The 13725-nt window shown below is 38.3% G+C and overlaps 1 protein-coding gene across 3 annotated transcripts in view; it reads left to right on the forward strand.

Annotated features, from left to right (window-relative positions):
* Positions 1–505: 505 nt before the first annotated feature.
* LOC128025554 (A disintegrin and metalloproteinase with thrombospondin motifs 14) overlaps positions 506–13725 on the forward strand; it is a 49967-nt gene continuing 36747 nt past the window's right edge. For 2 of the 3 annotated variants that reach the window (XM_052612006.1, XM_052612007.1), the window contains exons 1-3: positions 506–924; positions 1250–1626; positions 12589–12745. In XM_052612006.1, coding sequence (XP_052467966.1) covers positions 846–924; positions 1250–1626; positions 12589–12745 — 613 coding nt within the window. In that variant the 5' untranslated portion in view covers positions 506–845. The remainder of the gene's footprint in view (positions 925–1249; positions 1627–12588; positions 12746–13725) is intronic. The other variant, XM_052612008.1, reaches the window with a different exon arrangement.

The following is a 13725-nucleotide window of genomic DNA, read 5'->3' on the forward strand; positions in this document are numbered from 1 at the left end:
CAATGCTCTAATAAATCACATTTTGCAAAGTTTAATGCTTAATGTTTGGAAAAGCCAAATCCATTAACTCAATGTGTAATACAGTAAATTAAAACGTAATTTTAATGTCATTTTTCAACAAAAGTTTTTTGATTTTTTTTTCATTTAACTGCACTTTAAACAGTTTTAAATGATTTCTGTTTCCACGTATATAGTTTAAAAGTGAGATAAACTATTCTATAACTAATAAAAACAAAATACATAAATAAATGATATATATATACAAACAAAGGACAAACTAATTGCATTTCAAAATCTGCGACGTGGAATGCATTGCATTATCTTATGGAAACTAAGGGTGCATAAATGAGTACGAAACTGTTTTTAGGTAAACTGTCCCTTTAAATGACTCTTTCAAGTTTTCTCTTTTTCCCACCAGTGTGTTTTTAAAGCACAAATGTCTCAAAGCGTTCAATAAAAACACTGCTGAGACTTTCCAAAGCATTGAACTACTTTAAACCATTGCATGCCCTCTGATTAAAAGCACGTTTAACCATTTAAGACCCATTTTTCCACGCGTGGAGCTCCAGGCGGTCTTCTCTTTTTTTCCCTCTGCTCGAGCTGTCGTCATGAGCTCTCTCTCAGTGATGGGTTGTCCCATCTGAGTCCAGTCCACTTCAGTCCATCAGAACTCTGCAGAAACTCTCGGTGTCCTTCAGTCTGGAGTTTGAGAGCCGCTCGCAATGCTCCGCAGGTCCGTGCAACTTTCTCCAGCACACCGTTCCTCATGAACCTCGTCCAGGAGGAAAGTTTCCAGTGTACTTCCAGAAGAAAACTCTCGTGCATTGGCTCTCACCGCCACAGCTATGGATTATATATATCTAATCATGTACTGTACGATAAACCTCTTATTTATGGACTATAGGCATGCTGCAAAATCTCATGGTAAGAGACGCTGGTTTACATGAGCTGATCTTTGTTTGTGTGTGTTTGAAATGTAAATACTTAGAAAGAAAGAACGGGTTAAAAAAAATGAACTCAAGTTCAAGTCGTCAACCTTGTGTTTCTGACTGCAGATATACTGAGTGCATGCGATTTTTTGCATGCATACGTCTTTTTCACTACTTTATAAATACATTAAAAAAACTGTAGTATGTTTAAATATTATAAATATTAATTATAGAATTTTGTGCATGCATTTAACATTTTATTTGTTCTTATATAACGTTAAGGTTGTAATGCACTCTTCTGTTCTGTTTGTTCTTGTTAGGGAGTCCCTCCGGTAAACTGAGTGAATTCGGTCTGATAGTCCCGTTCAGCACTGACGCGCGCGGCCGGTTCGTTTCTCACGTGCTTTCCGCGAGAGCGTCACCGACCGGCAGGAAACGGGTCCCGCGCGACGCCCCCGTTACGCCTCACACGGCCCTGAACGCGCAACAGCTGTTCTTCAACGTCACAGTGTTTGGAAAAGAGCTGCACTTGCGCCTGAGGGCCAACAGGAGACTCGTGGCCCCTGGAGCTTTTGTTCAGTGGCAGGAGGATTTTGAGGAACAGGCCAAAGAGCGGATCCTGGGAGACTGCGTGTTTACCGGGGATGTAACGGATGTACCGAGGGCCTCGGTGGCCATCAGTAACTGTGATGGACTGGTAAGTAACAGCTCACACTGGCTGTGTCTCAAAACCCAGTGAGATGTCAACCTTGGGCATCATAAGAGCGTGCAGCTTTGTCAAAAGTGGTGCATACAGAGTCTTGAAAACCTGTGAAATGCAAAAAATTCCCCAGTTTAAATGATGTTTAAATATGCAAATCATGCATTATAAAATTAAATGTGAACTTTTTTGCATGCATTTCCAGAACAAAAAAAAAAACAGAAAGCCTGGTTGAACATTTTTGTTTTATTTTGCACATATATTCTATAGTTAAATATGTTTACAGCGGTGATCTTGGATTTCTATTTTATCACTCCATAAATCAGAAAATACTGTGAATAGCCGGGATAAATACATCTTAACCTTGTTTTTATAAGCAAAATAATATATAAACCAGGTCAAATGATACAAGAGCAAAACCCACATTAAAGACCTTCAGAATAAAGTTTTGGTGTATGGAATTGCCGTTGAAGTGGAGAAAAAAACGTTGATTTGTATTGTTATTGAAATCTACAGAAGCAAATAGATAAATGCTTTAAAATAAACACATTATGAAAAGCCAAACAGTCTAATATCTCAATGAAAAAAAAAAATGTTTGACTATAGTGTCTTGCCTTCATTTTTGGCCATCATCAAAATAGCATAAAAGTTTATTTTTGGATTTCGTAGTTGTTCTTGCCAACATAGAGTTTTTGGGCATGTACTGCATAGAAAGGCTCTAAATTCGGACAGTGTTTTAGGGCATCAGATGCTTCAAAAGTGCTGCTCATATTGCATGAAGATCCCAGGATTGCAGCTCACCAGGTTTCGGGATTTTAACATTCATTATAATGACTCAAACTGTTGTATAAATCTGAGTTTACTGATTATCCGCTGCCCTCGGGACATGTTCAACTGTCATATGGCTGTAGTTTCCAGTCTTTCCAGCTCTTACGTAAGATTCACATGCCCCCCCCAGCTCTGACTATACTTTCACTTTCCTGGCTTGTCAAACTAATAAAGTCTGTCTTTCCCTTATCCTTATCCGAGGGTCACAGTAACCAAATTTCCCCAAAGTATGACAGGATTCATTAATTTGGCAGCTGAAAGAAAATCAGCAACCGTCAACATCCCATCTTAACAAGAACAAGAAGAGTTACGCCTTGTTTTGTTCTCTTATGAAGACTTGCTGTCTTGAGGTTTTGTTTAGGTCACAGATTCAAACCATCCCAAATCTCCCCAAACACACATGGATTCAGTTGACCCTTCTGACCCTGTAAACCTGAGTTAGTACATCCTTACTAAACGAAGACTGCAGGTCTCGCACACTCACAGTTATATGATGCGTCTCTATGTATAGAGGCTCATGTCTACCACGAAAAAAAAAATTTGCGAGATGTATACTGAGGATTCATAGAAAAAGTCAGAATTGCTAGACATAAACTCAAAATTCTGGAGGAAAAAGTCAAAACTGCGAGATGTAAACGAAGAATTTTGGAGAAAAAAATCTTAATTGTAAATTAAAATTAAATTAAATTTATGCATTTAGCAGACGCTTTTATCCAAAGCAACTTACAGTGCATTAGGCTATCAATTCTTACCTATCATTGTGAGATATAAACTCAGAATTCTGGAGAAAAAGTCAAAACTGGGAGAAGTAAACTCAGAATTCAGAGTAAAAAAAGTCAGAATTCCAAAATGTAAACTCAGAATTCCAAAAAAAGCCAGAACTGCAAAATGTAAGCTCAGAATTCTGGAGAGAGAAAAAATCTGAATTGTGAGATACGAACTCAGAATTCAGAGTAAAAGAAGGCAGAATTCCAAGATGTAAACTCAGAATTCCCCAAAAAGTCAGAACTGCGACATATAAATTTAGAATTCTGGAGAAAAAAAATCTGAATTGGGAGATATAAACTCAAGCGTTCAGAGTAAAAACTATCAGAATTCCAAGATATAAACTCATTATTCTGAGTAAAATAGTCAGAATTCCAAAATGTGATTTCGGAATTCCAAAAAAAGATAGAACTGCGAGATGTCAACTCACAATTCTGGAGAAAAAAGTCAGAACTGCAAGAGATAAAGTCCGAATTCAGAGAAAAAGAAGTCAGAATTCCAAAATGTAAACTCCGAATTTTAAATAAAAAAGTCAGAATTCCAAGATGTAAACTCAGAATTCCAAAAAAAAGTCTGAACTGCGAGATATAAATTTTGAATTCTGGAGAAAAAAATCTGAATTGCGATATATAAACTCAAGAGTTCAGAGTAAGAACTATCAGAATTCCAAGATATAATCTCAGAATTCTGAGTAAAATAGTCAGAATTCCAAAATGTAAACTCGGAATTCAAAAAAAATGTAGAACTGCGAGATGTCAACTCAGAATTCCATAAAAAAGTCAGAACTGCGAGATATAAACTCAGAATTCAGAGAAAAAGAAGTCATAATTGCAAATTATAAACTCAGAATTTTAAATTAAAAAGTCAGAATTCCAAGATGTAAACTCAGAATTCCCAAAAAAGTCACAACTGCGAGATATACATTTTGAATTCTGGAGAAAAAAAATCTTAATTGCGAGATATGAGATATAAACTCAAGAGTTAAGAGAAAAAACTATCAGAATTCCAAGATATAAACTCAGAATTCTGAGTAAAATAGTCAGAATTCCAAAATGTAAACTCGGAATTCCAAAAAAAGTTAGAACTGCGAGATGTCAACTCACAATTCTTGAGAAAAAAGTCAGAACTGCAAGAGATAAAGTCAGAATTCAGAGAAAAAGAAGTCAGAATTCCAAAATGTAAACTCCAAATTTTAAATAAAAAAGTCAGAATTCCAAGATGTAAACTCAGAATTCCCAAAAAAAGTCAGAAATGTGAGATATACATTTAGAATTCTGGAGAAAAAAATCTGAATTGCGATATATAAACTCAAGAGTTCAGAGTAAAAACTATCAAAATTCCAAGATATAAACTCAGAATTCTGAGTAAAATAGTCAGAATTCCAAAATGTAAACTCGGAACTCCAAAAAAATGTAGAACTGCGAGATGTCAACTCAGAATTCTGGAGGAAAAAGTCAGAACTGCAAGAGATAAACTCAGAATTCAGAGAAAAAGAAGTCAGAATTCCAAGATGTAAATTCAGAATTCCATAAAAAAGTCAGAATCGCGAGACGTAAACTCAGAATTCCAAGAAAAGAAGTCACAATTGAGAGAAACATTTCAGAAATCCAATATGTAAAATGAGAATTCTTGAGAAAAAAAGACAGAAATGCTCAGAATTCAGAGAATTAATTAATTAAAAATAGTTTGTTTGGTTTTTTTATGGGGGGGGGGGGGGGGTCCGAATTGAGATGTCAACCATAAATTCTGATAAAACTGTGAAACAAAAAGTCTCAATTAGCTTTTTATATTTCCATGCCAAGGCATAAATAAACTTCCATATGTATATGACTGTGCATTGTTGTTGTGACTGCTCGACACACGCCCAGCACTTCAGTGACAGGACGTCTGTGTTGTTGTCTCCACTGTTATTAGTTTAATCAAAGAGCTTTAGGAGGCAGCCAAAATTGCTTTGCTTTTTCAGTGCAACTCAATACTCCCCTCAGCAGTGATTTCCGCGAGGGGCAGCACAGAGCGCCTCTGTTCCTCCAGCACGTTTGCGCACACAATGAGATCATTCATTACGGCCACATTGATCACTCGCTTAGGTAATCACTGTCAGGGCCGCGCGGACAATGACACGCTGTCTCCTGCGCCGCTGTCCCCGACAGAACCGATACTGCGCTGCCTCTCCTGCGAGAACCCAGCACAACAGCCATTCTGTGCTGTTCAACAAAATATCGTTTAGGGATGAGAAAATGAAAGTGACAGACTCCAGCTGCAGCAGAAGTGTTTATTTGTGCAGCATTAATGCAGCTATTAGCAGCCAGAAAATGCATTCACAGTTTAAGATGTGCATGCTTGAGATATTCAAGACATTCAAGATTGACAGTCAGTTTAACTTGTTAATCACATATAGAGTGTAGCTGCTTTACGAAGCATGCCAATCCATTAAGAATAACAGGATTGAAGTGTTTGTGATAGTATTTTAACACTATACTGTGCATAGCATAGACAATCTTTGTGTGCATACAGTAGAATACCTGCAAAACTGTATTTGTCTTTGTGCATATGCAACAGTAAGATATGTATCCCATAATGCACTTGACTTGACCTTTTACATTAAGCATAATTAATGAACTGGAAGTTGCATTACAAACGGTGGTGATCTTTACTATATTTTCACCATATAGATTTCCAGACATTTTTTCAGCAACTATTTTTAATGAAATAAATGCAATCTACTTTCAGAAACAAACAAGCATGTAATAAGGTCATGTGACAACAATGTAAAATACTATTTTTTTAAATGCACAATGTGACGAGTCAGCTGCCTCCTCCCTGATTGTCACCGGCACCCCGTCCTAAATCGCCGCCCTTCACCAGGCTCCCGACTGGAGTGGGTGTGTGAGAGGAGGGGCGCTGGACGAGTCAGGGCTGGCGGCGTGTGATGGGGCACACCTGAAGGAAGTGGAGCCTCATTACCGCCGCTGTTTAAAAGCCCAACGCGCCTCTCCTCAGGAGACCGGTCTCTTCCCCGTGCATGCACACTGGTGTCCTCGTGGGTCCAGGAAGGGTGCGTTGAGGGACTCCCGCGCCACCAAGACGTGAGCTGCCGGACCCGCGATCCGGAAGGGAACCGCACCCGTATACACGGCCGACGGGCCAGGATGCCGGGCCGTCCATCCCCTACCAGCGCCGCGGCCGACGAGAGAGATGTGGCCGCTAGATGAAGCCGCCGCCCCTCGCGCCCCGGACCAAGGAGGGGAGCGCGTGCGGCCGCCGGACTCCGCCCCTTACCTGGACCCTTCCTCGATGAACACTGCCCGACCTACACAAATCCCGCAGCACGACGAGGACACCAGATTCCCTGTTATTTTGGACACTTTCCCCCTTTGGCCACTTTTATTCCCTTTGTTTTATGATTTCTGTTAATAAAAGCCTCTCCGAGGCCTGACGCCACGCCCACTGTGTCTGTCTTGTGCTCCTCCCGTGACAACATATTTCATACACATATGCATAATACAGTACACTAGTATTTCATTCTGAAACTGTCAAAGGTTTCTTTTGTTATAACTCAAATTTGTTTCATTGATTAACAGTGTGGCGATATTTACTACATTCAAATCTAAACATCCGTCTGCTCCAGTTGCTGCAAATCATTTTTCTACTGATGAGAAACCCTACAAAATGAGAGTTTTCTCATACTTTATTGAACCTTAAACCCTCGGAGACCCACTGTGGGAAGATTGCAGCAATTTAAAGTGACTGAATGCATCTTGTACTAGGAAATGTGTTGTTTTGGTACGCAACATGCTCACTGCATACTGACACCATTGCTTCAAGGATGATATATAATTATGGTCTCATTAAGCAGCAGTGAAGGCAATGTCAAGCTGTTTGTGAGTTGCACTTGCATTGAGACCCTTATACAGCAGGTAAACAAACCACCCGTGCACCACAGTAATGAAGACTTAAGGACAGAAGCACTTCTGATGAATATGTGAACAGACAACACTTATTGTGGCACTGGATCTCTGAAGCGTACCAGACATGATTATGAAAGCTGAAACTCTGGCAGACTCTTGTATGAGGTGGTCCAAATGTCTTTCTGAAGTCTAGAGTTTGGGTGCTGAGGCTATCCATAACAGCGAACCTGCGGAAAACCGTAGAAAATATAGTAGCTAAGCAAACTTGATGAAGCAACATAAAATAATGCATTATTTTGTGAGTAACAGACCTCAAGGTGGCGATAGAGTTTCCTTAAAATGTGTGTGCCATTCAAACAGGTTAACTAACTTTAACTAACCCGCTCAGTAAGATTCTCTTCTGTTGCACCATCATGACCGTAATTGAGGAGATGAAAGAGAAAACGGCTTAAAATGCATGCTAAAAGCGTCAAAACTTGAGAATGTGATGTGTGCTTTTGTTGCTTGATGACTTGCAGTGACACGCTTCAGAATGCAGCAACACAAAATCAAGCTAGATGCATATTGTAGGCCTTTTATTGCAAAAGCAAGATGCATGCAAATGCCTCCGATTAAAGAATAACGGCACCACTTGGAATTGCAAACATAAAATCTGGTTGTTTCTGATGATTTTGAATGGATGATCGTTCTATGGCTCATGTGTTAGAGGGTCCAAACTTCTCTCTGAAGTCTTTCACACACATCTTGTGTCTGCAGCATGCAAACGATGCATATTTATTTTTTTCAGACCATGCATGTAAGTTTTTTGTGCTGAGGCTATTCGTACTGTGTGCAAAAATTGTGAAAAGCCCTGTAGGCCAATTTACAGAATGACACATTTCAGAATGCACTGACACAAAATCGATGTCGCAAAGCCAGATGCATTTATATTTCACATCCTTTTCTGTATGTTTTAGGCCTTTTGTTGCAAACACAAAATGTATGATATACTTCTGAATAAAGAATAATGTCACACCTAACGTTGCAAACATAAAACCTGGTTGTTTCTGACAACTGCACTGCGTGACATGTTCACAAGCCGGTATCGATCAGCTTAGTTGCTCTTATCCACAGTCTGTCAAACCCAACTCCATACAGGATCCAGGACAGATGACCACTGTGCTGTATATTGATGGAGTGCATCGACTGACACAAACAGCCCCCACATTAGAGCTCTTATGCAACGCAGTGGGTTTATTTGCTTTATCTGCCTCCATCCAGCGGGTTATCAGACACACGGTCGCTGAAGGAGGTCAATGTGCTTCTAAACTCGCCCTGCAGAAATGCACAGACAGCTGCTCTCAGCATGGGCAGAGATAACTGTAATCGCTGCCTTAATGTGGCGCGTTTAAAAGCACGTCCTCAAGGTTTTATGAATAGTAGGGTGTCCCCTTCAAGCCTATGAGGTCATTGGTGTGGCACGGATCCGTCGGGAGAGGAAGCACGCCTGTCACGGTAAAGATAGATCAGCTGCTGAGCGTGTGATTGAGAGCGTGCCAACATCAACACCGGCACGTCTTGGCTTGCAAGGTCTGCGTGTCGACGAGCGTCCTCCACCCTATGAACAGCAGGCTGCAGATTCACACAGTTCACTGAATAAATCAACATGCATGCAGTAATGAATGCTCTCTCTACCTGATGCACAGAGCGTGCACGGTTTAAAAGTTTTGCTGTGCATGTGTCAAAGCGCTCTTTAAAACCAAATGCGACAGCTGTCAGTTGAGCCGTCAGCTGAATCTCTGGACTATTTCCATCTAACTTTAGCTTGTCTCCATGCAAACCCACAGCAAACCCAGTTAAGGGTGTGCATGGTGATATGGAATGCTGTGAAAGCATATCTGTTCTATCTCTGCATCCAAGATCTTTGCGGTTGCTAGATTCAGTCGGACCTCCCTGAATTCATGGGAAAACTGGACGTGCCGTCACTAGCTTGCACTTAAGCTTACACGGTTCTCACAGAAGTGAGGAGTGATGACATAAAGTCTAATTTGGTAAATGTATGTACTGTATGTGCGCTGGAAACTGGAGTATTAAGTGTATCAAGAAGCGTCTATTTGTGTTTGCATGAAGACCAGGATGTCAAAGACAGTCCCTGCTCCAGCAACACACACCATGTCGTTTTCAAAAAAGCTAGATTGGATGGATTAAATGTGTTTAAGTAGGGTTGAATCTAAACTCTCTGGCATGTGACCTGCTGGGAAAACTGATGCACATGGTTTATTATGTTTCCATGTCAGACCCCAACGGAGAAATTATAAAAATAGTTCTGTCGTCATTTATTCTCCTTGATGTGGTCGGTCATACGGGTTTGGAACGCCATGAGTGTGAGTAAATGATGACAGAAGACCGGAATACGAAAGAAGATACGGAATACACTTAATACGAAGCCTGTTTATTTTGAGGCCTGATGTGTTGACGGATGCGATTATAAAAGATGGAGTCGTGGTGTGAGAGCTTTACGTTTGTCTGTCAGCGCTTGCTGCATTCTGCGTTAATTAGTGTGAATCTCTCTGTGTGATGAACGACATGTTCTCCTCTGGACGCCGGTTCATGCTGGATTAAAATACTGTACTGGCCAAATATTGTCATTTCCTAACAAACCAAACATCAATGGAAAGCTTATTTATTCAGCTTTCTTAGATGATGTAAAATCTCAATTTTGAGAAATTTAGCTTTATGACTGGGTTTGTGGTCCTGGGTCATATATATCAGTGTCCGTATCAATAAAAATATTAATAAAAGCTCTTCTTGTCACCAAGGTTGCATTTACTAATACAGTAATTTTTTTTTAATATTATTACCATTTAAAACACCTGTTTTCTGTGTAAATATATATTAAATTGTAATTTATTCCTGTGATGCTCCGCTGTATTTTCAGCATCATTCCTCCAGTCTTCAGTGTCACATGATCTTCAGAAATCAGAATAATATGATGATTTACTGCTCGAGAAACATTATCAGTGTTGTGCTGCACAATATTTCTGTGGAAAATGTGATGCATTTTATTTTTCAGGATACACAGATTAATTGAAAGTTCAAACGAACAGCGTTTATTTGAAATAGAAATCTGTCACTTTTGATCAATTTAATGCATCCTTGCTGAATACAAATATTAATATCTTTTAAAAGATAGAAATGCCAGTAGAAAACGTATGATTGGTCCAAACGCTTGGCTCTCAGAATTGTTTACTTCAAACAGAAGGCCGAGATCCTGACTACAAATTATAGGTTGACAAACAATCTCCCTCAAATTGCATGTTTTGCTTGTTCTGTGACAATAACGAAAGACTTTGGGTTTTTCTCACCACTGGACGCTTGCCTTTTCTTTGTCTTTTTTTTGTTTGTTGAGCAGTTTTTAGAAAACCCCACTGTATTCTACAGTATTGCATCTTCTTCTTCTTCAGTAAGTCACATCACTGAGAAACAGATTCAGATGGTTGGTTTTACAGTCTCAGTCCCTTAGATATAGTGTTTGGTCTGTGAATAACAAGACTTGTGCATTTATTTCACAGTATTTCATTGCTTTTTTAATTGTGCTTCCAAGATATTCCTTGGGTTTGTTTTAGACTCATTATTAAGTTTCTGCAATTAATTCAGGTGAAAACACTTGACTTACACGCTCCATTCAAACTTTATATCACAGATCATTTCAGTCTTGGATGTGTGTCTATTTCTGGTTGTTGTAAACATTATACTTTTTAAGAAACTTTAAAAATCTCCCAGTGACAGAATTCTTTTAGAATGTGACAGTGATGATGCAATATTTGAATCCTGGATTCCAATTGGTCTGTTTTATTACATTAATTTGCATACTGAATTGCTATTGGTTGATTCATTTCTACTCCAATTTTACCATCTTTAGCTGTTTAAACACTTTTAGACATCGTTAGGCAGCATTTCATTCCTAAATTTACACAAAACCTGCTGTTTGCAAACAGATATTTCTGGAAATGCAACTCTAAGGTGTCTTTACACACAGCCGAATTAAGGCTGCTCTGTGCCTGCTCACAATTCAATGTAAAGGAGCAATGCCACATCAAAGCCAGACTAAATTAAGCCTGCTCTGATCCACCTCAGCTCTTAATGTCAAAGTATACAGTTGTAAATGTGGAAATGCATTTAAGCCACCTCTGCAGCAATAAAGATTCACTGTAAAGACACTTAAATATCACTTCAGAAGCACTTCTATGCCACCTTTACATTGTAAACTAAAGCCATCCATACACTGCCAAGTTAAGACTGCTTTGTGCATTCTCAAAATTCAGTTTAAAGGTGCAATGCCGCAGAAAACTGACTAAGTTAAGCCTTCTCAGACCCACTTTAGCCCCTAGTGTGAAATTATACAGTTGCAATTACTGAAAAAATGCATTTATGCTACTTCTGAGCAGCATTAAACAGTATAAATGCCACTTCAGAAGCGCTTCTGTGCCACCTTTACAGTGTAAAATTGTGCACTTGTTTATTGAGTTCTTTTTTAATGTACTATATAACCTGTAAATGCATGTCCATGTGCCTGAAGATGACCGTCAGAGTCGAATCTGTGTGTTATTTCTGCTCATGTGTGATTCTTCTAGCTTGCGTGTGTGAAATGCTCGCGGCCGTATGAAGCTGGACGCAGCGTCTCGCTATATTATAAATATCCACCTTCAAAGACAGTGGAACTGATGTGAGGAATTTAGTGTAGATTCGTGCTTAAAGAGGCGTCAGGTTTTGCTTTTTCACTCGTATTTTCGAGAGGGACTGGAAAATGATAGACAAGGCGGTGTTCTCACGGTCTCAGCTCGGACTTGTTGGTTCTCTGCATGCTTTAACTAGATATTCTCATGTTCTGAAGTGAATTTAAGTGATGTTTGTGCATGCAAAAACTCGCTGGCGTGATGCTTCTGTGGTTTTCAGGACACTTGCCAGTGTGTTTTAGACTCCTTTTGTGGGAATCAAAGATTACAATAATTAAAAATGTGTTTCCTGGCCTACATTACGGCCCTTTGTGTCCCAGATGAAAGTGTTTCCTTCGGCCTTTGTTCAGGTAAGAGCTCCAGCTCCATGAGACTGGTTACAGGCAAGCGTTTTTCGTCCTCTGCTGATGGAAAGTTTATATACAGATATATCAAGTCTGAAGTCAGAGGAAGGAGGAGTTTGTGCTGTTGGTCAATCCAGGTTAAACACTATCCATCATGGTCTGGATCGCTCGAAGTGTATTTATAGCATTCCTGCCCAAAACGCTTGCGGATGCTTTTCTGGATGATGTTTCTTGGCCTTTTTTGGCCACATTCAGAACATCATGAAACTCGTGCTGAACTCCTTCTGTGCTCGAGTTGACCGAAGTCGTTTTTTTGTTACTGTTTATTGGTTCCGGTTTGGTTCGATTCGTTTAATGATTTAGATTTTGTGATGGTCTGTGTTTGTCTGATGGTTTCAGGCCGGCTTGATTCGCACGGATGAGGAAGAGTTCTTCATCGAGCCGCTGGAGAAAGGTCAGCAGGAGGTGGAGGTCAAAGGTCGTGTCCATGTGGTCTACCGGAGGTCGGCCATCAAAAGGGACAAGGACCAGAGGCGAGATGACCTTCACAATGAAGGTGAGCAGAGGTTATGAGTTTTTTCCTGATTGTGATTTAGTTTACTGTGTTTGTTTTTATGACTATAATATGAATTATAATACAGCAGTATGACAGAAAAAATTATTATAATTAATACAATTGTTAAAAATAAGAAATATTACTAAATAATAAGAAGCAGTATAAAATAGCAACAATAATTAAATATTGTAATTTGTTACTTTTTAATTGTACTATTATTATTATTACTTAAATAGAAAAAAAAATATCAAAGTATTTAAAAACAAAAATATATACTAATCTATTATTTTTACGTTTATTTTGACTTTTTATTTTATTAATCGATTACTTTTAATTTACAGTTAATTAAATATTATTATTACTAAATTGAAATAAGAAATTAATATTTTAGAACAATAAATAATAATAATGTGCAGTATAATTGTAAAATTATATTTCTAAGCATTATAGTTTAATATGTACATAAATCTAAAAATGTAAAACATTATAATTTAAGATTTTAAAATATAAAATAATATATATATATATATATATATATATATAAATATATATATATATATTATTTTATATTTTAAAATCTTATATATATATATATATATAATATATATATAAATTAAATTCTTCATTTTAAATGTTCTTTAAATGTATCTGAGACTTTCTGCATGAAAAGATGTGAGTGATGATTCTGACCTGTACATTAACAAACAATGAATAATGTATGCTGAAAATACAGAAATAAATTACAGTTTAATAGATATTCACACAGAAAACAGCTGTTTTACATTAGAATAATATTTCACAATTTTGATCAAGTAAATGCAGCCCTGGTGAGCAGAAGAGACTTCTTTAAAACACATTGAAAAGCTTTTAATATTGAATGATCGCCAAAGAATATTATGAAACTTGCTCAATGCATGTCCTTAGAATGTCTGGCTGTCCCAAAATAGTGATTTCCTGCTTTATGATGAAGAAACATTGAG

Source organism: Carassius gibelio, chromosome A12 (assembly GCF_023724105.1).
Source record: "Carassius gibelio isolate Cgi1373 ecotype wild population from Czech Republic chromosome A12, carGib1.2-hapl.c, whole genome shotgun sequence".
Lineage (NCBI taxonomy): Eukaryota > Metazoa > Chordata > Actinopteri > Cypriniformes > Cyprinidae > Carassius > Carassius gibelio.